The sequence below is a fragment of the Mastomys coucha genome, unplaced genomic scaffold (genome assembly GCF_008632895.1).
Source record: "Mastomys coucha isolate ucsf_1 unplaced genomic scaffold, UCSF_Mcou_1 pScaffold7, whole genome shotgun sequence".
NCBI classification, from domain to species: Eukaryota; Metazoa; Chordata; class Mammalia; order Rodentia; family Muridae; genus Mastomys; species Mastomys coucha.
Genome location: NW_022196913.1, coordinates 33,495,019 through 33,521,110, shown reverse-complemented (window position 1 = coordinate 33,521,110; position 26,092 = coordinate 33,495,019). Strand labels below are relative to the sequence as shown.

General features: G+C 43.2%; 1 protein-coding gene across 2 annotated transcripts in view; it reads left to right on the top strand.

Moving 5' to 3' along the window:
- The window catches only part of Cdkal1 (CDK5 regulatory subunit associated protein 1 like 1), a 555,277-nt gene that overhangs the window by 518,058 nt on the left and 11,127 nt on the right, over window positions 1-26,092 (top strand). For both annotated transcript variants that reach the window (XM_031358356.1, XM_031358355.1), the window contains exons 14-15: window positions 4,672-4,755; window positions 7,439-7,603. In XM_031358356.1, the coding sequence (XP_031214216.1) occupies window positions 4,672-4,755; window positions 7,439-7,603 (249 nt within the window). The remainder of the gene's footprint in view (window positions 1-4,671; window positions 4,756-7,438; window positions 7,604-26,092) is intronic.

Below are 26,092 nucleotides of genomic sequence, written 5' to 3'. Positions count from 1 at the left end.
GGTTGCTCTGAATCCTCCTGTAGAACATTTTGTAGACTTGCCAGTGGCAGCTTAACTTTTTTTGCTGACTATGGTATTGTGCTGCCACTGGAAGATTTGTGAAAACCATGTTTCCCAGCCCAGAATTTTGTTTGGTCACTTTACAGAATGACATGACCTTGCATTCCTGTGGGTGTCTCCAACCTTTGGCAGAGTTCTGTCACTGAAGGGTGATAGATACAGAAGGCCAAATCTCAGCACGATGTCAGATGAGGAGACTTGTGGCCTGGTGCTGGCTATGGCCCAGGGCATGCTCTATCATTCTGTAAGATAAGCTCTGGTCTCTTCTCATGGATAAGCCCTGCTTCGAGCAAAGTAGCTAGGAAGGATGGATGGTCTGATATGCCCACCTATGGAGGCTTGTGGCTTGGCCCTTCTGCCAGATGCCCTCTTTTTATCTCTGGGGTGGGGCCTTCTCACTCACTCCAGAAGCACTCATGATAAGGCCCGCCATGCTGCCCCCTGGAAACCTTGATGGATGAGTCTCTAATGGAGGGGGGAGTGGGGAATCACTTTTAGAAAACATAAAAAATAAATGTTTCCTCTAAAATGAGGTTTGATGACTGGGGTATAACTCAGTGGCAGAGTACATACCAGAGCTGTGCTAGGCCCTGAATTCCATGCCCAGCATTAAAATGTTAATTTAAAAAATATAAAAGACGTAAGGCTTACATTTGGCAAATCCGTCAGGTCTTTATTGCTCCCCAAGCCAAGTGATTCTTGGAAATGCCTTCCTCAACATCTAAGAAGACTTGAAGCAGCCAATTCTCCTCATGGTCGTGATTGCTAGCCAATCCAAGTCTCCATCCATAGAAACCACAAACAGGAGCCTATTCTTCTTACAGTAACTTACCGGTGGGGACGGGTTGTAGCAGGGCTGGTAACGCCTGCCTTTTCTTCTCTCTTTTGCCTGGTTTCCTCTGGGAATTGGAAGAGCTCCACCAGGACCCAAGGTCCATAGCTGAGAAAGGTATCTGTCCCTGTCCATCTTCAACTACAGTTCTAAGCCTTTTTGGCAAATGACAGCTAAAGGCTCACCATAAATAGTTCCCTGACTCATTAAAGTCCCAGCTGCCTACTGTAGAGTGCAAAGGTTTGTTTGTTTGTTTTTCCCGTCACCGTTTATATCTCCACATGAACTAGAACAGCCCAGAGAAACAGCAAGCAGCACACACCTACCGTGTTCTCACAGCATCAACACTAGCTGAAGTAGAATCTCAGATTGCCTTAAGAACCATTGACGGGTACTCATCCTACATCATAAGCCACTCACACTGTGAGTGCTGTGCAAACATCCCAGCTTTCTCCCGAAGAGTAAGCACCCAGGAAACCTACTATTTACCGGTCTTTTTTGATAAATGGAACTTTGGAAGCTCATCATAGAGATTGGGAGAACTTCCCTAGGGTCTGTTTGGATTGTTTTTAAAGAGATGTGTTATGGGAATGTGCATTGCTTTTTGAGACTGAGATCAGTGGGGATTTTTGTTTGTCTGTTTTTTAGGTTTTTGGTTTTTGGTTTTTGTTTTCTTTTCTTTTTTTTAACGTCATCAGAGAGCTGACAGCCTTTAGCTAAGGAGACTACATTTTGAATAGGGTGGTAAGCTAGATGGCACATTGGGGTGTACTTAGGTATTGGCAATGTAAGGGGTAATGGGGAGTTTACTCTGTTGCTTTTTTTTTAATTGTTAGGTGGTCTTTGCAGTGCAGCTGTGTTTATGGTTCCTAAATGATAAGCGCCTGAACACAGTGACAAGTCCCCACAAATGAGCATAGGACTTTCTTTTAAAAAAAAAAAAAAAATTCATCCTGCCAGTATGGGGTATGTATTTACCAAGCAGCAACAGCTGGTTTGATAGAGCAGACGTTTTTGACAATGTTGGGTTTTGTTTTGTTTTTTGAGTGACTGATCCTTTAAAGGATCCATTTCACAGTGTAGTAAACTTGAAAAGGACAATTGGGAGGGGGCAGTCACTTTTCTTTCTCCACTGTTTGGCTGATTTAGCCCTATGGTTATTAAAAATGATTGCATAAATTTGGAAATACAGACCTAACAGATCCATCGGTTGCTTGTTAAAATATATTTTTATTAATTCTTTAAGAATTTTATATAGTTTAATCCTACCCCCTACACACATTTCTTGCCCTAACTCTGCAGAGATCCTCCCTACCTTTCCCAGCTTTGTATTCTCTTTCTTTTTAAACTACCCACTTTATGCTGCCCACATATTCATGGGTATTCGGCCATACCGGAGTATGTTTTTGTAGGATTCATCTTCTTCGTGTATGTTAGTGCTCTGTATGCATGTACATCTACATGCCAGAAGAAGGCATTGGGTCCCATTCTACTTGGTTGTGAGACACCACATGGCTGAACTTGGGGAATTATACTCAGAACCTCTGGAAGAGCAGCCAGTGCTCTTAACAGCCGAACTGTCTCTCCAGCCCTTGGGGACTACACTACTCTTAAAGAAAATGGACTCTCCTTGAAAATGGATTCTCCTTCCTCCGCCCCAAGGAAAATCAGCTGTCAGTAGCTCCTCAGAGATGGAAACTTATGAGCCCCTCCCTCCTCCACCCGAGGATGTTAACCAGCTTGATCTTGTAGTGGTCTTGTGCTTTGAGTTCATGAGGTCAGCTTCCAGTGACACTGTTTTGCGCCCATCCTCCCTTACCTCTGGCTCTTACAGTCTTCCCATCCCTTCCGTATTGTGCCATGAGCCTGGGCTGAGCACTTGATTTACACTAATTCTCTATTTGTTAACCACTACTTACAGCACAAACAAACGTACCTGATGAGATCTGAGAGCTGCACTATGATTATAAAGATACTAACCTGGTCCTGTGACCAAAGTATGTCATTTAACAATAGAGTTTTACCATCAGAATCAAGTTGGACAACCAAGAACAACGGTACTGGCCTGTATTGTTTTGGAAGTCCCCAGGACATCTCTCAAGGGGAGGAATCCCACACCTGGACTGAGCTTTTTGTTTAGCAACCTGTGGCTTCTAGGAGTGTCTTAGGGTTTTTACTGCTGTTATAAAAGACCATGCCTAGAAACAGCCTGAGGAGGAAAAGGTTTATTTCATTGTACAACTTGTAAGTACATCATCCATGCTAGTCAGGGCAGTAACTCAAGGCCTTAAGCTGCAGGAAGAAGCCGATGCAGAAGCCTTGGAGGAATACTGCTTACTGGCTTGCTCCCCATGGTTTGCTCAGCCTGCTTCTTATACACCCAGAATCACCAGTCGAGGGGTGGCACTACCCATACAGTAACATAGGCCTATGTACACCAATCATTAATCAAGAAAATGCCCCACAGACTTTTCTGCAAACGAGTCTGGTGGGGGCATTTTCTCAGTTGAGGTTACTTCTTCCCACGTGATTCTAGCTTCTGCCAAGTTGCCAAAAAAAAAAACCTATCCAGCACAGGAAGGAATATTACCCTTGTGTATTGAATGCAGATGAAGCTTATAAATAAATATGGCTTCTTCCAGCATCTTTAGTATTGTCATCCACCCCTTCTTTGCCCTACCCTCCCATCCTCTCTCCATCTAAGCCTCACTCCCTTTTATTTCCCTTTTCTTCTTCATATTATCTGTGTTCTACCTTATGGTCCTTCTCCTGACTCCTTATCAATGCCTCTCTGATTTTTCTGACCTCTACAGATATTCCCTATTAAACACACACATCTAAAGATCCACTTAGAGTAGTACGTGTGACATCTGTCTTTCTGGGTCTGATATTGGTTACCTCACTCAGTATAATGTTTTCCAGTTCCATCCATTAAAATTTCATAATTTCACATTTGCTCGTTAAAAAGTTACAACAACATGGACTTGTAGCTAAAACAATGAGACACCTGCCTATAACAGAGAAAAAAATACATAATAAGTAAATACTTATGCAAATTAGTCATAATTTCAGAATCGTACAGAACAAGTATAACACTGAAGTGTGAAGGCCTAAGAACTAGTTTTGTTTTCTAAATATGTACATGGTTTTAAAATTAATGTGGGGTGGTGGTTGTGCACATAAGTGAGTTCAGGTACCTCTGAAGACAGAAGGGGATCCTTAGGAACTGAAGGTATAGGCAGTTGTAAGGCATCCAGTACGGGTACCAAACTTAAGCCTGGGCCTTCTGGAGAAGCTGTGTGCATGCTTCATCATGGTTGTCTCTGCAGCCCCTAGTGACCAGTGTTGGATGCGTTTTCTTTAGTGTTATATCCCTTATAACTCAAATTAATGTTTATTACTATTCTCCCATATTGCCAAAATATTTTCCTGCATTTGGATTAGAAGCAGCTTGTTCCAGCTTGTTGTGCAAGTTTGTTGCAAGAAACAAAGTGCTATTTGGATTTTGGTGCACTTTAGAAGCTTTCGTTGTGTCTTATGTGGAAGAAAGGAATCTGATTGAGTTATAAGGGCTTATGCTAGGATTATTTTACATTCCTGAGTAGTTAATGTTTTTCAAGAAATTTGAATGAGTTATGCACAGTGTTGTCTGTTAAACAACTGACCATCTGTAGTCTACTTTAAATTCATGAAGCAGCAGCTATGGTCCAGGAATATATGGGCTGCTATTTATTTTCGGATTCTTACTGCTTTATCCTTGTCTTTTCTTCTCTCCACAGATTGGCGAAAGACAACAAGTGCTAGTCACCGAAGAGTCTTTTGACTCCAAGTTTTATGTTGCACATAACCGATTCTATGAGCAGGTAAGAACCACATTTCCGATTCTTTTTCTTCCAAGTGAGACAAGCTCTGAACATTTGAGCAAAATGGACAACAAGAAGAAAGGATTGTATGACTAAAGGGAACCAGGCTAGCAGCATGGGTCTTCAGAGAGGGTGTAAGTGTCACTGTGTGTACTGGAGGCCATGCAAGTCCAGGACAGGACAGCCTCAGACTTCTGGGAGTTGGGACTCAGAAGCTCCCACTGCAAGAATGGAGCGGGGAGTCCTGTGGAGAAGGAAAAATATATATACCAGGCATGTCAGCGTGAATTGTAGGGGCTCTCTCTTCCTTGCTTGCAGGTAAGGTAAGGAAAGGAGAGGCTGGCAAGAAGGGCAACCCTGGGTAGCCTCTCAAACCTCCAAGGGAACTTGCCTCAACCTCACAAGGCCTCCACAGTGACTCCTCACTCAGAGGGGAATCCAGAGAATAGACCCTTTCTCTTTCGTCCCCAGCCTTTTAGCAAAGTAGAATTAAAAATATATGTATATACAAAATCTAAGTGAACCAAAAAAATCAACCCAGTAACAAGACACGGCTACCACTGAGGGCCGTTTAGACCTGACTTCTGTCAGCACTTGAGCCTCACCTCCCCAGCAGGTGAGAGAATGTCAGAAGTGACTCACACAGTGGTTCCCTCTGGGAAGAACCCTGGAAGGTCCAAGTAAGACACGAGATCAGAAGACAGAGTGGTGTGGGATGGCCACAGATGGTTCTAAGCCGTATTAATTTCCCTTAATGTCGGATGGGGTTTCCTCTCCTTATGTTCTTTCTCATCAGATGAGAAGTGGATTTTTTTTCTCGCTCTAGGTCATGACTAGAATTGGAATTCAGGGATTTTTAAGTATTACATGGGCACTTCAGGTGAGGCTGGGCCAGGGAAAGGACTAACTACTTGAGTTAGAAAGCAATGAAAGGGCTACACTATTGCTCATCCACATGAAACACTATCTAACCGGGCAATAGTTCCTAAACCAAGTAGACACACTTGCTGGGTACCCAGGGAAGGCTGAGCTGAGGAAGGAGCTCCGGTACCTCACCTTAAAGCCAATCCTCTTCCTGTTCCCATCTAAGGAAGAGCCATTTCCCTATGCTGCCCAACCCTCTGCTCAACCCTGAGGAGGACAGAGGACCCTGATGCATTTTGGTCATCTCTTCCCTTGCCTCTCTCTTGCCATCTGGGCTTGTGCCTCAGCAGGGAACCTTTTCCTTTCATTTTAAAGGCACCAGCATGCCTCATTAGCTGTTTCCTCCAGTGGAAGGCAGTTGGGCTTTTTCCAATTATTAAAACCCGAGGGGGCGGGGTGGGTACAGCAAGCAACATGGAGCCCTTCATTCAGGTCAAGGCAGCTGATCAAGACGACTTATATTCCCAGGAATAGCACCAATATTTCTAGGCATAGCTTAGGCTAGGGATTTTCTTACTTTATGAAAATTATTTTAAAGGGCCGGATACTAACGCTCCTTTAGTTGGCCTGGTTGCCATGAGCCAGCCACCCTCCTGGTGACCTTTTCTCTACCCTTTGATGAAGCTGTGTGTGCTGTGTGCAGTGATCATAAAACACAACCTCAGAAAGACCAACACCAGTGGCTTCTTAGGGACATTGGCTATGCAACTGCAGGCTCTTCCCTGACCCCTTTTTTTCTGTCTCTATAACTAAGCCTTTGAAAACAGTGCCATACCTTTTATTTTCGTAAATAACATTGTATGAAAATATCAAACTATTGATGGTTTGGAACTGGTCTGTGTGCGTTGGACCCTGACTTGAAGAGGTTCACAAATAGCTACAGTACAAAAGCTGACGTGTGATGGGACAGAGTGAATGCAAACTACCTATAAGTCCCCAGCAACAGGAGACACTTGCTGAGGTAGAAGCAACAAGAAGAGATGCTTGCTGGGGTAAACATATACCTCTATCAATTTATCAGCAAGCTCTAACAGAAAGAGCCATTTGACAGTTCCCTGTGAGCCAGCCAAAGTAGTCTTCAGAGTGGCTGCTTCTGAACAGAGATTGGCTCAGGAGACTAACAAATACATTCCCTTTCTCACAACAACAGGCGTGAATGGCAGCCAGTAGCCAGAGGAGTCATTTAGTGCCCTTACTGAGAGTTGGTTTGAAATGTCCTTCCTCTGCCCTTTTGCAAACATGAGCACACACACACACACACATGTGCGCGCGCGCGCACTCATTTGAAGTGACAACTAACTTGAAGGTATTATGAGTGTGAGTTACGAAAAAAATTCATAATTTTCTAATTAGTTTCCTTCATTGTGCAGCAAAGGCAAGGCCCAGGTATGGAAGGCCTGTCCAGAAGTGGTTGGCTGGCTGTGGGGAATTGCCCAGGCTTCCTGCTACTGTGCTTCATTCAGGATAGCTGACATCTAGTAATGGCAGCCCTGGATCTGCAGCCCTTTGGCTCCTCTCCGAAAAGCCTTGCTGCTTCCCAGGACTCCGAATCCTCCAGCAGCCAGGCAATATCTCTGCAGTGGGATCCCAGAGCATCTGAATAGAGTGTGGACTTAGTTGTTAGTGGCGTACCATTTGTCATTATTCATGGTGGCAAACACACCATGCTGATGTAAGATGTTAATGATGGTCAGAACCTAAAACCACTGTAAAATAAGTCTGTGTTAAAAACTTCTAATTTCTGAAAATCTGTTTTAAGGTTTTAGTGCCAAAGAACCCTGCATTCATGGGGAAAATGGTTGAAGTCGACATTTATGAATCAGGAAAACACTTTTTAAAAGGACAGCCAGTATCAGAAACCAGAGTGTATACACCGTCCATCAGCAAGCCACTGGCCAAGGGAGAAGTCTCAGGTTTGACAAAGGTAAGTTACAAGCTCCTTTCCTCCAGGCTGCTAATGACATGGTAGCTTGGGAAGCTAGCTCAGTGACCCCGACCCTGCATCTGTGATCACGCACCAGCCCCCCTTTTAAAAAGGCACAAGGCTTTGCTCCTTCCTCTCTGACAGTTGGAGATCTGGATGTACAGGGGTGCCTTGCTGATAGCTAGACCCAGAAAGGGAATAAACTGCTTCCTTTTCCAGGGCAGAACCAGAAGGCAAAAAAAAAGCCATTTTTGCAGGTAAGAGATTCAACACCAAGGGTGAACAGATCCAGTGTGGTTCAGTCTCATTGATCCTGAAGGGAGGGTGAAGAGGACCCAAGGCTTCCCTGCTGACAAAGCTGTCTATAACACAGTCAAAGCCTACCGATGAACAGATACGAAGCTGTGGCATACATGTGGTTGTGGTGCCTCTTGCTAGTGTGAGCTGCATATATACTTGAGTCCTGTGGAGTGAAAATTAAACATTTCTTTTTTCATTCCATAAAAAAAGTAACCTGGCCCCTGTAAATATGGCTGTTTGCCAGGCTCTCTCACACATTTCATTGAGCTACAGTTGTAAAAGCCGATGGAGTGTGAAATGAAAATGTGTATCACATTTCTAAGCATCATTTGATATCCTTTCCTCAATGCAATTGTTAAACATCCCCCCCCATAAAAGCATATAGCAATGACAACATATGGAAAAGATAACGGATATGTATCTCCCATGCAAGCCCTAGATCATTTTACTCTGCAGTTCTTACTTCAAATGAATAGTAAAGACATCTTAATTACAATAACAGAAGTACAGCTTTCCTTCAGGAATGGTGGCAAGCGTGGTGCCTCTACCTGTCTTCACAGATGATGCTAATCTCAAATCCAGCAAGAGTGGTACCTCTTCTGTGTTTGGCTGTTACATAAGAGGGTGCCCATAATGATGTCTGACCCACAGCAGAGGAGCATGGATTAGCATGTGTCAAAACCATGCCGTGTTTCTTCTTTTGTATATACACACTTCATGATGATGATAATGATGACTATCTTTGTGTGTGTGTGTGTGTGTGTGTGTGTGTGTGTGTGTGTGTGTGTGTGTGTGTGTATTTAGGTGAACATGTGGAGGTCAGAGGACAACTATGGGGAATTGGTTCTCTTCTTCCACTGTGAGATCCAGGAATTAAGCTCAGGTTGTCCGGGTTATATAGAAAAACTCAAAACTTTCATCCACTGAGCTATCTTATACCAGTATTTTATTTTATTTTATGTTATTTTTGAGACAGGGTCTCATGTACAATAGACTAGCTAATTTTGTAGCTGACAATGAGCTTGAACCCCTAATCCTCCTTCTTTTGCCTCCCAAGTTGCTAGGATTACAGGCATGTACCACTATACCCAGTTTGAGGCTGCCATCTTGTTAAAACTTGACAAACAAAATCACTAGCTTGGGAGGTATATTAGTTATTGTTTTTGTTTTTGTTGTTTCAATCTTATTTAGAAATTAGGGCAAATAGACTGAGAGTAGCAGTAGTCTAGTATTGAAATCAGATGGCTAGAAATTCAACTAGATTATGTCAGCTTATTCTTTGCATATGTTTCAAGAAAATAGCTAAACCATAGAGTGTGCTGTAAGAGACTTTTTTTCTTTATCCAACATTCTGACTCATAGCCTCCTGGGTGCTAGGAAAGCTCTCTATCACTGTGCTGTTTCTCTGGGCCTAGGAAGTTGATTTTCAGTGGCTGTAGTGGAAAGAATTTAACAGCAAATGGAAGAAATATTTTAAAGACCCTGCCTGGCTTGGTTCTCACACATGCATCTCTTGTAAGCACTTGAGTTCTAAAACCTTGTTTAGTAACAATCCCTAAACAAGGAAAGCGGCCCCTTCTGCTGTTCTTGCATACCTTGTGCTTTCTAAAAGTGCAGTCCACTCATCTCCTCTCCCCTCTCTCCCTTCTTCCAGCCTAGGAAATAGCGTCACCAGCCCACCTTTATGCATGATGGCACAGAGGGCTGGGTACGATGAGGTCATGTGGCTCCTGGCTTCCCTGGGCTTATAGAAATGGATTCTTCTACATTGGTGAAACTGCAAGGACTGACTCTGGTGGGGGTTGTGTTAAGCTCTGCCTTACGGCGTTGTTCCTCTTTTACTGTTATTTGGGCATATACCCAGCATGCCAGGGTCAGAAGGCTTTGCCAGTGAATTTGATGTTCTTCACTATATTCTTTAGGAGGAGTGCTGAAGCAAGCAGGAAGAGAGCATAGTAGTTTCAGGCTTTCAAGCAGGCAGTAGAGGTAATAACACCATCTCAGGCATGTTGAGCTTTGACAGCAGGGAAAGGGTCTGGAATTTGTTTGGGAAACATCTAGCTCTGTGTGTTTGGAGTTTGGGCACAGGGACCTGGGTTTGCACCTGGCTTTGCCAATGCACCTGGGTATAAACTGCTTAGAGCTTTAGTTCTGCCTGTTCTGTGAGAATGAAATATCCACCTCACAATGTTAATAAAAAAATAAATTCAGGCCTGCTGCTGAATTAGGTTCAGCTGGTAAGTTTCCTTACCCAAATTACATATGGTTTTTATCTTCTCCCCAAAACTTGCTGTATTCAAGAAGAGTAGGGTGAAGAGACTTCAAGGAAAAAATCTCCATTTTGTTATTGTTATTTTAGCCGTAATAATGGGTTCTCACTGTCTTTGGCAGGGATGAAGCCACAGAGCTAATCCTAGCAGAATTTGCAACTATCTCAACTTCCTAGGTTTCTGCTTAGTTTTTTTTATTTTTATTTTTTAGAATAATCCCTTCTTACACACTTTGTAAAGAAATCAAAACAGAACAGGAATAGCATGATGCCTATAATCTCAGCCCTGGGGTGGGGCCGCAAAAGGATCAGGAGGTCAAGGGCATCCTTGGCTACACAGCTAAGACCCTCATCTCAGAAAGGATAAAAACCCAAAGGACCAGAGGGAAGTTACTGTGCCAAAAGTTATTTTCAATAATAAATGCCTCTGCCTAGTTCTTGATTTCATGGCCATTCTAGTGAGTTGTTTATTGTTTTTTATTCATACACATGTGAGTGCCTGCATGAGTTTATGTGCAAGTGAATGCAGTACCTGAAGAGAGCCTGGATTCCCTGGAACTTGAGTGGCAGGTAGTTGTAAGCTGCTCAATGTGGGTGCTAGCATGCAAACTCAAGTCTTCTGAAAAATCAAGAAGTGTTCTTAACTACTAAGCCATCTCTCTGGTCATGGTCTAGATATTTAGTCCTGTACTTTGGGCTTACTCCATTGCATGTCAGGGCCTGCAAACATCCTTCATTGGAGCTGGTAAGAGAGACAGCTGATTATGGAAGTAGTCTAGGCAAGAGGATAAGAGGTCTGTGCTATGGGATCCTGTCTCTTTAATCGACTTGTTAGCCTGAATATCACCAGGCTCCCCAAACCTTAGTTATCTCCATACAACATGGTTATGCATAGTGAACACTGAAAAAACTTCTGTCTCTACTGTTCAATGATTGACAGAGTAGACTCAATGCTACTCTGTGGAAAAACTTAGAGCTCCATAGATATGAATAAAATCAAGAATTTGTATTTTAAATGATGACTAGATAGTAAAATAGAGTTGCTTGTATCTAAGAAATACATCTTCATGGAAAAAGGCAAAGAGAAACTTCTTCCCCCTCTTCTTTGAAGTACTGTGAACTGGACCCGGGGCCATGTGATGCAAAGTTTCTACCATGTAATTCCTACCTTTATAAGTTTTATTTCCAGGCAGGGTCCAGCCTGTCCTAGTTCTCCTCTTCAGTTTCCTCAGAAGCTAGGCACAGAGGTGTGCACAAGTGAGACAGTTAAAAACGTCATAGACTGTCGATCCTCCTCTCTCTAGCTCTATTAGAGGTGTAGGAGGAGAGAAAAGTAGAGGCACAATTAGTCTTAGGGAAGATGGGAGACAAATGCCACTCATAACTTAAGAAATAGATTGAGAACGTAGATGATGCAAGAGGATCACAGTAAGTTCAAGGCCAGCCTGGACTACACAGGGGGATGCTGACTCAAGAAACAAGGAAACCTGTGGGAAGACAGGCATAGTTAAGTGTGCACATCCACAACCCTTCAATAGAGTGAAAAGTTATCTGACTCATCATCCAAGAGGTCATTTTGCTTTAATAACACAGTCTGCCCAGAGGGAGTTTTGAGCACCTCAGACAGTAGTAGCAGAACATCGTCATCCCACATGCCCACGATTCCCACATGGAACAGTTGTCACCTCACAGCCAATCTTGTGTCATCTGTGTTCTTAACTGCCCACTTATCTCCTACCCTAATTATTTGTATGGGAATTCCATTTATTATTTTATCTAGAAACATATCAGTAAATAACCCTAAAGAGGTTATATTTAGGGTCTAACTTTTCTTTTGTCATTCTGGGACAGAGTCTATTGTAGCCCACGCGGCAACTGGCCAAGGCTAAACATGGAGCTCTGAGTCCCGATCCCCCAGATTCCAGCTATGGAATATTTGGAATATATAGAATTTCAGTCATGTTTACCTTCAGCAGCTCATTTTAACTAGTTCTAGGAATTGAATTCAGAGCCTCTGGTACTCTAGGCCCTTCAGCCTACTAAGCTACATCCCCAGCACTGAAAAAAAAATCCTTTTAAAACCTTAATCATATTACAAATCTCAAAATAATGATCTTTTTCTATTGGTTAAATTCTAAAATCCTTCTTCTACAGTCTCAAACCAGCATTTAGGGAGTGATTACCATGGACCAAGTGGCATGCTAACTGACACGTATTCATATCACCCTTGTGATAGGCTACTGTTACCATTTAGATTTCACAGATAAGGAACCAAAATATCAGTAGACTAATAAATAACTTACTCCTAGTCATGAAAAGAGAAGAACCACTTAGAGGTATGAGTTTTCCTCTTAGGGCTGCTTTCATTGTGTCCCATAAGTTTGGATATGTTGTGGCTTCATTTTCATTAAACTCTAGAAAGTCTTTAATTTCTTTCTTTATTTCTTCCTTGACCAAGTTATCATTGAGTAGAGTGTTGTTAAGCTTCCACATGTATGTGGGCATTCTATTGTTTATGTTATTATTGAGGAGCAGCCTTAGTCCATGGTGATCTGATAGGATGCAAGGAATTATTTCAATCTTCTTATTCTGCTGAGGCCTGATTTGTGACCGATTATATAGTCAATTTTGGAGAAGGTACCATGAGGTGCTGAGAGGAAATTATATCCTTTTGTTTTAGGATAAAAAGTTCTATAGATATCTGTTAAATCCATTTGTTTCATAACTTCTGTTAGTCTCACTATGTCTTTGTTTAGTTTCTGTTTCCATGACCTGTCTATTGCTGAGAGTGGGGTGTTGAAGTCTCCCACTATTATTGTGTGTGGTGCAATGTGTGCTTTGAGCTTTAGCAAAGTTTCTTTTATGAATGTAGATCCTCTTGCATTTGGAGCATAGAGGTTCAGAACTGAGAGTTCATCTTGGTAGGTCTTACCTTTGATGAGTATGAAGAGTCCTTCCTTACCTTTTTTGATCATTTTAGGGTGAAAATCAATTTTATTTGATATTAGAATGATTACTCCAGCTTGTTTCTTGGAACCATATGCTTGGAAAATTGTTTTCCAGCCTTTTATTCTGAGGTAGTGTCTGTCTTTGTCACTGAGGTGGGTTTCCTGAATGTAACAAAATGTTGGGTCCTGTTTACGTACTCAGTCTGATAGCCTGTATCTTTTTATTGAGGAATTGAGTCCATTGATATTTATAGACATTAAGGAAAAGAAATTGTTGCTTTCTGTTATTTTTGTTGTTAAAGTTGGAATTCTGTTCATGTGGCTATCTTCTTTTAGTTTTGTTGGAAGATTACTTTCTTGCTTTTACCAATCCTATATCCAATAGAGGGCTAATATCCAATATATACAAAGAACTCCAAGAAGTTAGACCCAAGAGAATCAAATAAACCTATTAAAAAATGGGGTACAGAGCTAAACAAAGAATTCTCAACTGAGGAATACTGAATGGCTGAGAAGCAACTAAAGAAATATTCAACATCCTTGGTCATAGGGAAATACAAATTAAAACAACCCTGAGATTCCACCTCACACTAGTCAGAATGGCTAAGATGAAAAATTCAGGTGACAGCAGCTGCTGACCAGGTTGTGGAGAAAGAGAAACACCCCTTCATTGCTGCTGGAATTGCAAGCTGATACAACCACTCTGGAAATCAGTTTGGCAGTTCCTTTAGGAAATTGAGCATAGTACTACCAGAGGACCCAGATATACCACTCCTAGACATGTACCCAGAAGATGCTCCAACATGTAATAAGGATACATGCTCTACTATGTTCATAGCAGCCTTATTTATAATAGCCAGAAACTGGAAACAACCCAAATGTCCCTCAATAGAGGAATGGATACAGAAAACATGGTACATCTACACAATGGAGTACTACTCAGCTATTAAAAACAATGAATTTATGAAATTCTTAGGGAAATGGATGGATCTGGAGAATATCATCCTGAGTGAGGTAACCCAATCACAAAAGAACACACATGGCATATACTCTCTGATAAGTGGTATTAGTCAGAAGCTCAGAATACCCAAAATACAATCCACAAACCACAAGAAATTCAAGAAGAAGGTTTATGCCCCAGTGTAGGGGAATACCAGGGCCAAGAAGAGGGAGAGGGTGGGATGGTGAGCAGGGAGAGGGGGAGGGAGGAAACGGGGTTTGTTTTTTGTTTTGTTTTTGTTTTGGAAGGGTAACGAGGAGAGGCGATATCATTTGACCATGTAGTAGACCACCATCAGTAACTACAGTACTAGGAGATCTGATAGCCTCTTCTGTGCTCCGGAAGTACCAGGCATATACCTAATGCATGGACATATATGCAGGCAAAACACCATGTACATAAATACATGTTTGTTTGCTTGTATGTATGTTTGTTTGTTTTAATTTGCAGTTTGACCAGACCTGGTGGCACAGGCTTGTAATCCCAGCTACTCAGGAGACTGAGACAAGAGGATCATAAGTTCAAGGCCTGTGTGGACTATGTAATATATTCAGGGCCAGCCTGGATGTCTTATTAAGACCCTATCTCAAAAAATAAAAATAAGGCTGGGGGTGTAGCTCTGTGGTTGAACCTTTTCCTATTATGCAGGAGACTCTAGTTTTAGCGTCTAGCAATGGATGGATGGATGGATGGATGGATGGATGGATGGATGGATGGATGGATGGAGGAATGGAGGGATGGAGGGATGGATGGATGATGATGGATATATATAAAAAAAGAAGGAAGAAAGGAAAGAAGGAAGGAGAAAGGGAGACTGAATATGAATAAATTTTCCATTGTAAGCATTTTAATAGTGTCATTGTTCAGCAAACAGTCTTCAGGGCTCTTGTTAATGTTGTAAAAACCATAACTCTGTACTTATCAAACAGTAACTTCCCTCCCACCCCTCTGTTAATCCTTGGCAATTTATGAGCTCTTTGTCCATGACTTTACCTACTGGAGGTAATTGATGAAAGTACCTTTGCCTTTTTGTGACTTGCATGATGCCCTCAAATTTCATCCATATTGTGCCTCCCCCAAAGGCTGGGCGACATTTCATTGTGTCATTACATGCTGGGTACTACTCCACGACATTTCCTCTGCTCAGTCTTCCATCTGAACACATTTGAAGTGCTGCCACCAAGTGCTTGCTGGCAACATGGTGCCCAGATGTCTGCCTAAGTCCCTGCTCTAGATGCCATAGTAACTTAACTTCTGGTTTTTTGAGGAGTCGTTGTACAGCTTTGCATGACAACTGTGCCATCAGTGATGTTCCAGGTCACTCATAACCATGTCATCTTATGGCTTTGCTATAGGCCATCCAGGTGTGCCAACCAAGTTAAAGCCCAGCTCCAGTCTCTTTATATTGTAAGAGTATTATTTAATAGCTTATGGTCAAGAATTCCTCTTTATTTAACAGACTATGGTTCACTGGATCCAAGAAGAGAAGGAAGGAGAGGCAGAAAATGATGAGGACGTGGGTGGGACTAATCACTTTTTGCGTACTCAATCACAGCAGCACTAGGCCCTGCACTATGAGAAGCAGAGCTGCTGATGGCCGTCCCCTTGGAGGCTTGTGTGACTCATCCTACTCAACGCACTTGATCTGACCAGTTCTCTCTTCAGTATGTAAGAAGTCAGCTGGGCCATGCCTAGCAGAAACATTTCCTCCTGAATTTTAAGATGACAATCATTTGGTCTTATTGCCAAGATTTATTCTTTTGTTGAGTTCTCTCCTGGTGGTATAGTTGGTTTAAGAAAGAGGTGAGCTACTTGTGAAAGGCCAGGAGAGCTTGTGGTCTGGCAGGTTTGGGTCAAATTACAGTGACAGTTCCCGCAATACTGTACTGCTCACTTCCTTGAATCACAGTGTCTCTAGAGAGTGCAGTTATTACCTCATTCAGGGAGGATTAAAGTAATACTGTGAACATGGTCAGAGTGGACATAGGAAGTTAGAAGCATAACAGCACTTTCCTGGCCTTTATTTTGACTGTAGAGTTCTTCAAAGCACTTTACTTACATTGGCTTTTGATATACAGTACAGTATAGCAATTCAGAGCATGCATTCAGGATTCTGATAAACTGGGTTTACATCCACGTTCTACCTCTTACAAACAGTATGAACTTGGACAAAGTCAGCCCAGGCCTCTGCTTATGAGACCCACAGGAACACCTGCTTTACAGGATATAACAGAAGAGGCTTAGCATGGTAAATATTGGCCCATTACTAGCAGCAGTACCAGTAGCATTATTGTGATTTACTCCAAGGCATGATCTTCCTGTAACTGACAATAGAAAGTACACACTAGTCTATAATTTCTAATATATCCATTAACCATTGACTTCTTACAAAATGGCAGAGGAAAGCTAGTCACCCTAAGAGACTATAATGAGAATGACATTAATGCAAACCACAGGAGGGCCGGTGAGACAGCTCAGTGAGTAAAAGCACCCAAGTTAGATCTGGAAGACACACATGATGGGTGGAGAGAACCAGTACCTGCAAGTTGTCCTCTGACCTCTACGTGCAACACTATGGCATGGGTGTCACTCAGATAAGCGGGGCAGCTCAGCTTCAATCCTGTAGCCACTCTTGGTAAGAAAGCAGGCATTTTAGGGTGGCATGCTTGCTTCATTACCTGACAAGAGGCCAGCAAGACCATCAGATGAACTGAATTTTGTGTACAAACTATGCTGTGTTTTCAGAGCTTTGGCCCTTAGACAAACACTGTTTAAATGCTTTTCTTCTCATCTAACATTCATTTCCAAAACCACTGAAGTGAAAGAGGCTATTAGTTCAGGGCCAGATTTGAAAGCACATGAAAACTTCGTTCATGAGGTTAAGAAATGGCTTAATAATTAAGTTAAAACAGTTGAAAGTGGGTCTAATTTCAAACAGATCAGCTAACCGTGTTAGGAGCACATGAGGGTGTGTTCCTCCTTAGTCTCTTTCCACTCCCAAGACGTTTTTTCCAGTTCCTTTCCTTTTTCCTTTCCTTTTTTCTTTCCACTTTAAACCATGCAAGACTGTGTTCTTTATTGCCGGAGTGTTAAATTGGTGTCATAGACAATGAAGACCACAGCACATGTAATGTCATGTGCACTGCTGTCTTCCATGGTGCATCTCATCTGTTTCTTTTGCAGATCAGTTAGGACACATTTGAGTTGCACAGACTGGATGGATAGCTATTACTCCACGCTTCCTTCCGGGCTGCGTTTGGTTGGACACTGCTGAACTAGTGTGGATCATGTCTGTGGAAACTGTGTAGAATATGTTTGTGATGCCTTTCGTGTGCCTGTCTGAGTACCATTGAAAGCATCATCAGCCAAGATGATGCTGAACAATTAGCTCTCATTTCACTTGAACCCCTAATTGTGCAATCAGCAATGATAATTTTCCTCCTCCCGAGGGTTGGAACTGGGCATACAAAGGAGAATTGCGTGCATCAAGGGACTAATTGTGCCTTAATAATGATAATAGCAGCTACCATTTCATGAGCCTCTACGTTGTGCCTAGCCTTGAGGCTTGCAATGCTTGTGTCATTACTGTAGCCTGGGGGAGGGCACCTGAGTACTACAAAAAGTGTCCTCAGCATTCCTGTGCACAATGACAAGGAGGTGCCTACAGTGAGATTGAGTGCACATGCTCATATGCTCACACATACCTTCTCCTTTGCCCCACTGGGGCAGAGGAGAAAGAGTGGTGAAGCTGAGACAAAAGCAATGACAGATGTCCAGAGCTAGGGAGGCGGATGAGTTCCAGAGCAAAGAGTCGGGCTCTGGAGCCTGAAGTGCTCATACACACAGCATGCAGTTGCCTCCTGACGGCCCATGTTCCCATCTTCAGTGAGTATATTATCTGGGCACTGAACTTGATATTAGAGATGGAAGCAGTGAAAGTGGCCTGGACCTTTATGTAAGTTTTGGACTGGCTGTTGTGGTTGTTCTGCTATTCTGTTGTGACTCTGGTGAGTGGGACGCAGAGTGAGGGTAGCTGTCGTTAAGAGGTACACCGGCCTCCCTCATGATACAGAGGCAGGCATAGACCATCTCTGTGGCAGCAGAGATGGGAAGCGGCTGTCTCACATCTGGGTAGACCTAGGAGGAGGGAAGTGATGCTGGCCCTCAGCTCACTTTCTCCCTTTCCCTCTTTTTACGCTGCCTGGACTCCCACCCAAGTGACAGGGCAGCCCATGTTCAGGGTAGGCCTCACTCACACAGTTCATCCTAGGAAACACCCTAGCAAAGGTGGTCTTTGCTGATGCTCTGGGCTTTTCATAATCCATTCAAGTTAGCAATCAAATGCAGCTAACCCAATGGCATAACTGCCTAATTTGTGGATAATTTTTCTCAGTGGTAAAGTGAATCTAGTCAGATCAAGGAAAACATTTGGTGGGAAAGCTTCCTAGTTAGATCAAAAGCTGTATTTAGCACTTATGAACCTGGAAGGTCACTGGTAACCCCATCACACCTTCGAAGGTTAGAACTAAGGCAGCTCTTTGGAAAAACTGTCTCCTGTGGTGAGTGGGTCCCAGTTTCTAGAGCTTTCCTGTGTCTTCATGTTTTCATTATTTCTCTACATGTGTTTTCCCACTTTCCACTTAGTGACTATGTACCAATCTCAGAAAAGGCTTTGTGTCTTACTTATCTGGGGCTATCCCAGTCTGCCTTACTTGTCTGAGGCTATCCCAGTCTGTACTGTGGGCTGACACCACTGGTACTTCTTCCTACCCTCCAAAACTGGTTTGGATGAAAATTTCTGACATCAACTCTGAAGTGCCCAAACAGCTCAGAACTGTGGTAACAGCTGCTTGAGAGAGAGGTCTGGGTGTGGACTTGCCTTTCAGGGTGTTAGGAGGGAAAATGTATGCTCACTATTCATGTCTCCCCAAAATTTGTATGTGGAAACAACCAGCACCATGAAAGGGGTGCAGGCTTTGGGGCACAACTTATGTGGCAGAGGCCCCAGAAGAGCAAGCTTGAATCTTCTATGATATCAGGTGAAGACACAGCAGGGAAGTGCTCCACATGAACTCGCAAGCAGCTCTGACAGTCTAGATGAAAGACTCTAGACTTCCCAAACTCCAGACCTGTTGTCCAAATGGTCCCTGGTCTGTGGGATTTTTATTCTAGTAATTAAACAGTGGATATGTGTCAGTCAGATGTGTGACACGTCCAGTGCTGAGTCACACAGTATTAGATGTAACATGGTAGAAAGTCCTTGAAGAGGTCTGAGGGCCAGAACTTTTTGGGAAGCAGGACACAGCTGACAGCCTCAGTAGGAAGGGTTTAAGGCTAACACTGGGCCCTCTGTAGAATAGCTGGAAGCAGAGTCTTTGCTGCTTTCTAGAAGCACATGGAAGCCACTGTGAGAGCAATGGCCTTTGCTCTGCCTCCCCATGCCCTGTCTGCTTTGCCAGTCTTCCTCATGCTCAAGCTACCTCCAATTATGGAGGCTGAGTCTCGTGTTTGCCCCTGGGGACAAAGACATCTAAGACGGGTTTGTGGGGAAGTGTATGACCCTGACATGGTAGAATTGGCATTGGGAATAATGTCAATGTAGAGAGGACCTTCCACTTCCACTTGGAAGGTTTCACAGATGAGATTAGAGCTGGGTTTGGAAGGTACGAAGGACTCAGGCAGGTGAAGAATGAAAGTCTTTGTTTGAAAGGGTCGTAAGTGGACGCAAAGTGCACAGGGCTGTGTCTGATGTTTTTTCACACTCAAAGCAATTGTGGGCAGTGGGAAGTCACGGGAAAGTAATGTTCGGTATGAAGACTGAGAACTCTGGGTTTTTGAAGGTAAATGTTTAACACTAAACTTGTTAGACAGAGATTGTGGCTTCCTCAAGAATCAGTTATGCTGCACTGCAGCACAGGTTAACCCTGACATCTCAATCTCCCTGCAGAAGAGCAGCCACAGCCTGCCCACAGTAAGTGGTCCCAGTAGAGTCAGATTGTCTACCTCATACAATCACTTGGTGACTGAGTCCTCATGACAAGGCAAGAGACAGGCAGGAAGAAATGCTGGTGAGCTATGTGCAGGTAGCTCACAAGAGCAGGGATGTCCTACCCAGGTTCCTATGTTCATTCCACCTCCAGACCATAGTGCCACAGCCACTCCAGTTAGTCCCCAGTCCATATGTGGTGAATGCACTTGGCTTTCAGTGATCTGCACTGCAAGATGGATGAGTTCTCTGAGCAGAGCGGTTGGTGTATACAATACACTTGTGTGCATCACTCAGGATGTTAATGTGTTCTTTGAGCAGGGACTCAGACAAGCTTCTCAGTCTGATCCTTGAAGTCCTTTGACATCATGATAAGCAGATTGCAAAGGCTCTTTTGAAACAGATAATGATCTTGTAAAGTAAGTTCCTTTCATTGGAAACGATGAGAATGAGTACTTTAGAGCAGGAGCTTGCTTGCTGTGCAAATTCTAGCTTTTCCCCTCTTCTTTCTACTTAGTGAAAAACACAGCCTGCATCCCTGTCATACTCAGCATCGGCTTTGCATTGTGTGTAAAATAATAAACAATACTTCTAACATGGTTTGCAGTATTTTAGGTTTGCAAGGACGAGCTTTCAGGAAACAAATTTCTTCTTTCCACCTATCTCCCAAATGCAATGCAATTCTGTAAAACTACCAAGGAACATAAATATTCAAGCCATGCATCAGATCGGTTATCTTGAACAGTTATCTGGTAGGATGCCAACCTGCAAAAGTGGGAACCAGCACATTTCAGATTCGCCACCTCTTGAGAGAGGAGTCCAAAGAACGATTGCAGACCTTATCAGGAGGAGTACTTCCCTCCAAGGCCCCTGGCTCATCAGGCCTTTTTCTTGCTGGCATTCATTTAAAAAGAATAAAGCAGCCCTTGTGCCCATAAGCTTGGGGCCAGTGTGGCTTTGACATTGTAGCCTACCCTTTCAGATTGTGCCATCATCCTTTGGGCATTTGCCCTCCTAGATAGTTTGCTCAGCTACAATTTAAGAATGATAAAGCCTGATTTATAATTTTTAACAATAGACTGAGATAAGGCTTGGGGACTGCTCAGAATAGTGCCTGGATCATAATAAGCAGTCCATGCATATCCTGTGGAACTGAAGGTTTGTTTGGGGGCTAATATCTCATCTACGGTTCGAAGACTTTGTCCCATATCACATGTGTTCACTGAGAACAGAGCGTGGTCATCAGCATTTAGCTAGGTATAGAAGCAGAAATAGCATTTGTAAAGGATACTTACCCAAAACAAATCGTCTTGATGGCATTCGAAAGTCCTCCACTCTTCCGTTGACTTCTGTGACTTTTTTTTCCTGTTACTCTTCATCCAAGGTCACTTGTTCTGAACAACCTGAAAGCATCTGTGTTATCCATGGGTCTCTTTCAAGCATTCCCCTGCAGAGTAACTTTCCCTGCTCTGCTGTTATCCTACAGTATTGCAGCCTGACTGATCATCTCCCTGTCTAAGGCAGATTGTGCCCTCCTCGTCAGAGCCATCCAGAGGCCCACAGGACCCCAAAATCCCATTCTTTTTTCCTATATCCAAAACAACCAAAAGTAGACTCAGATTCCAGTATTTGTCCTAGGATTACTCACTTAAACAAGAAGCAAGCCAGCCACCTTCCAATACACAGATGTATGGACAAACATCATGTGATATGTGGGGTAATAGAACTTCATTCAACCATGGAAAGCAATGAATTTCTCATGTACGTGACAGCACAGGTATGCCCTGAGTTTGAGGTGAAATAAGACAGACCAAAGTGTGACAAACACTGTGTGTGGTGTGTTGGATAGGCAAAGGGAGGGTCATTCATTCTCCGTGAGGTGGGCAGCCATGACACTAACAGAACTTCTGTGTGGGATGATGAGCAGTTAGAAACAGTAACAACTGCACAATGAAGCGAACACAGGAAACAGAATAGATGTCATGGGACTCTGCATTTAAAATGTCTGCAGTTTTCAGTTTGCTTTACATACATTTTACAGTAAATAAAAGTTAAAATAGGAAAAAAGCAACCTTAGGGTTTCAGGGTGAAAACCAACAGCATGCCACAAGTCTGAGTCCTTGACTTTTCTCCACTTATGAACACTGGTCCGGCCACGGCGGCCTGCCTGGTGCTCTTTGAGATGAAAGCGTCTCCAGTGCCCCTTTGGGAGGAGGGCTTGTGCACCTGCCTGTCCCTCTGCTCAGTGTGATTCTCATTAGAGGTGTGTGTCATCTTGTATCCATCAGTCTCTGCTGAAACACTGTCTTATCACTGACCACCCACCCACCACCTATCACAATGTTGGTTGCTATTTTCCTCCATAACATAGTTCACCACCACACATGTCAAATACCTTTGGTCAGTTTCTGTTTCTAATATGTAAGCTCATGAGTTCTAGGACTTTGCTTCTTTTGCATTTGCCTTCTTGATAACTAGATACCTGCCACAGAGTACCTGCTGCTAAATGTCGGTGTTCAAGAGATACATGTATAGCCTTTATTCAAAACACTGCTGGACCAAATATATGAACATGCCTATCAACAGCTTCCCATTGCTACCGTAGATGCCCCCTCCCAAACAACCTCAAAACCTCAGGAAGGTCCAACTGATCTCTGCAGGGCTCATACATGTATTCGTATCAACAATAGGGTAGTGCAGGTTTTCAAACCTTAGTAGGACTCTGGTGACATGTCTGGAGGTTTTAGTGGCTCAGATGTGCTCTGTTAAGACTACTTGGATGAATCAACTTTGTTCTCCAGGTCTTAACCCTACAGAAGACTATGGGAACATATTCACATAGTAAAGGCTAAGGAACAAGAACAGTAAACGGGAATACACAGTGGCCTTAGGCTTCTGCCTACATATTTGATAACATCCCATTGGATTGTCTAAGTAAGTCATGTGGTCAACAGATACACTGCAAAGTGACGTCAGAAGGCAGATGTACAGACAATGAAAAGTAAGAACCATCACATAGTCAATCTACCAAAGCTCTGAACCTGGGCATCTGTGATCCACTCTTCTCCACACTCTCTTTCTCCATAAGAAAACATATTCTGCTCCAGCCTTAGATGCAGTACTTAGTCTGGCTCTGTAATTCCTTGTTTCCAAGTATCAGTGCAGCTAGAAGAGTTAGACCTCAAAAGCAATCAGAACACTTAATAGAAGGAGCCTTCTTACTGTTTTTTGATTAGGAAATGTTAAGTGTGTGTTGTTTTAAGCCAGTTAGATTGTGATCATTTGTTACCATTCGCATTGGGAAATGAATGCAGGGATAGTCCTTAATCTAGAGCAGCGGTTCTCAACCTTCCCAATGCTGTGACCCTTTAGTACAGTTCCTCATGTTGTAGTGACCACTCCCAACCATAATACTATTCTTTTTGCTACTTCATAACTGTAATTTTGCTATTGTTATGAATTGTAATGTAAATATCTGTGTTTTCTGTGTCCTAGGCAACTCTTATGAAAGGGTCCTTAACTCACAAAGGGGTTACAAGATGAGAAGCACTGCTCTAGAAAGTCCACATAAAAGTTGTGAGTGGGCACCCAAAGAGATGTTTACTTCTCTGTTTTCAACATTGGCCAGCCACTTTTAGACTGTATTCTCACTGTTGCATCCTGTGGCGGGCAGGAATAACAGCCCTCCAGATATCCCCACTGTGGTGGCTAGTCTTATGCCAACTTGACACAAGCTAGAGTCATCTGAAAGGAAGGAGCCTCAACTGAGAAAAATGCTTTCATATAATCTACTATAAGGCATTTTTTAAATAAGTAATTGATGGAGGAGGGCCCAGCCCAATTTGTTTGGGGCCATCCCTGGACTTGTGGTCCTAGAGTCTATAAGAAAGCAGGCTGAACAAGCCATGGGAAGCAAGCCCAGGAAGCCGCAACCTGCCATGGGCTCTGCATCAGCACCTGCCTTGTTTGAGTTCCTATCCTGATTTACTTCAATGATGAACATCAATATGGAAGTGTAAGCCAAATAAACCTGCCTTTTGGTCATAGTGTTTTGTCCCATCAATAGAAACCCTAACTAAAACACCATCCTAAACTTCAAATTTGTGACTATGTTAGGTTACATGGCAGGAATCAAATTTGCTAATCATCTGGCTTTCAAGTGAGTTTCTTGAATGGGCCTAATATAATCACAAGGATTTTAAAAAGTGAGTGACAAGAAGGAGACTCAGGGGTGAGGGTGATGGGGAACCTGACTTGCAGGCTGGATGCAAGCTGTGAGCCTAGGGACAGAAACGGGAAGGGGTAGGGAAATGATTTTCCTCTAGATTTTCCAGAAAGCAGCGAGACCCATTGTGGCATATGAGCTCCACTTATTTTTGTTTGTTTGTTTTTGTTTTTTTTTTATTAGATATTTTCTTTATTTACATGTCATATGATTTCTCCTTTCCCAGTTTCCCCTCCAAAACACAAACAAACAAACAAACAAAAACAACAAGAACAAACCCCTGTTGCCTTCCCCCTCCCCATGCTTGCCACCCCACCCTCTCCCACTTATTGGCCCTGGCATTCCCCTACAGCCTCTCCTCCCATTGATGATCAACTTTGCAATCCTCTACTATACACATGCTGCCAGAACAATCAGTCCCACCATGTATAGTCCTTGGTTGGTGGTTGAGTCCCTGGGAGCTCTGAGGGTACTAGTTAATTCATATTGTTGTTCATCCTAAGGGGCTGCAAACCCTTCAGCTCCTTTGGTCCTTTCTCTAGTTCCTTCATTGGGGACCCTGTACTCAGTCTAATGGATGGCTGTGGAGCTCCACTTATTTTAACTGGAGTTAGACAGGGAACAATTTAGGAGCTGCAGGTGGCAAAAGGAATTGTTGGGGAACATGGGGTTTAGTCTCTGGGGCCAAGGAAGGGAAAGGAGGAGAGTTGGTGTTCAGGAAGTCTGACTCTGCTTGTCTTGGGCACCAACTCCTGAGACCATTTCTGCCTTTGGCCATCCTAATCTCTAGCCCACACCCTGCTGAAGCTTGTAACTCACTTCATCTGAGTCACAGGAGAGAGGAGGTTAGCACTTCCTGCTTCCCTTCCTGTGGAGTGCAGAGTGCACAGGAGTTGGCACTGGCTCGTGGTACTGCGCTCACTTACTCTTCACTGGACATCACTTCGGTGCTTCCTAAAGTGCCCATTGGGATGTAGAGCAGTGTCCTTGCCCCTCCACTCTCTCATCCACGCTTAATTTGCTTAGACTCACTTTAAAATTTATTTTACTTTGTCTATATCAGTGTTTTCCCTTCATGTGTGTCTATGCATCCATCCCTGTATAGGTCACATGAGGGAGTCAGATCCCCTGGGTGGTTGTGAGCCACTATGTGGGTGCTGTGGATTGACCCTAGGTCCTCTGGAGAAGCAGCTATTGCTCTTTACACTTGAGCCACCTCTCCATCACCTAGGACTTTTAATTGAGACATTTGCACATCTTTTCCCATATCTTTATGTTTTCTAGACTTCTGCTGGACATTTTTTATATTCCTTTTCTATGGAAGTATAACAAATTACCTCATGACTTAGCAGCTTTATGTCATAATCATCATTATCTTGAGGTTTCTATGAGTCAGAATCTAGTGCAGTTGAGTGACATTCCTCCCGAAAGGGCAGCCAAGGCTGCAGGCTCTTCTGAGGGATTGCCTGGGTGAGTGTGTATCTAACCTTGCTCACCATAGCACAGTGCTGCTTTACCGTGGGAGCTACACTGAGAGAAGCAGAGAGCACAAGAATGGCAGAAACTATTTCCCGTGTGATGCCCATCCTTTTTGTCATGTAGGACTGATTAAAAGTGGGTTAGTAAGTTCAGCCAAGAAGAAAGTATGACCCAGGGGCATGAATAGTAAAAGGCCAGGATCACACAGGACCATCTTCAGTGCTGCTTCTGCCCTTTAGTACTGACGGAAGTAGTTAAATATATCCCTATTAAACATATTCT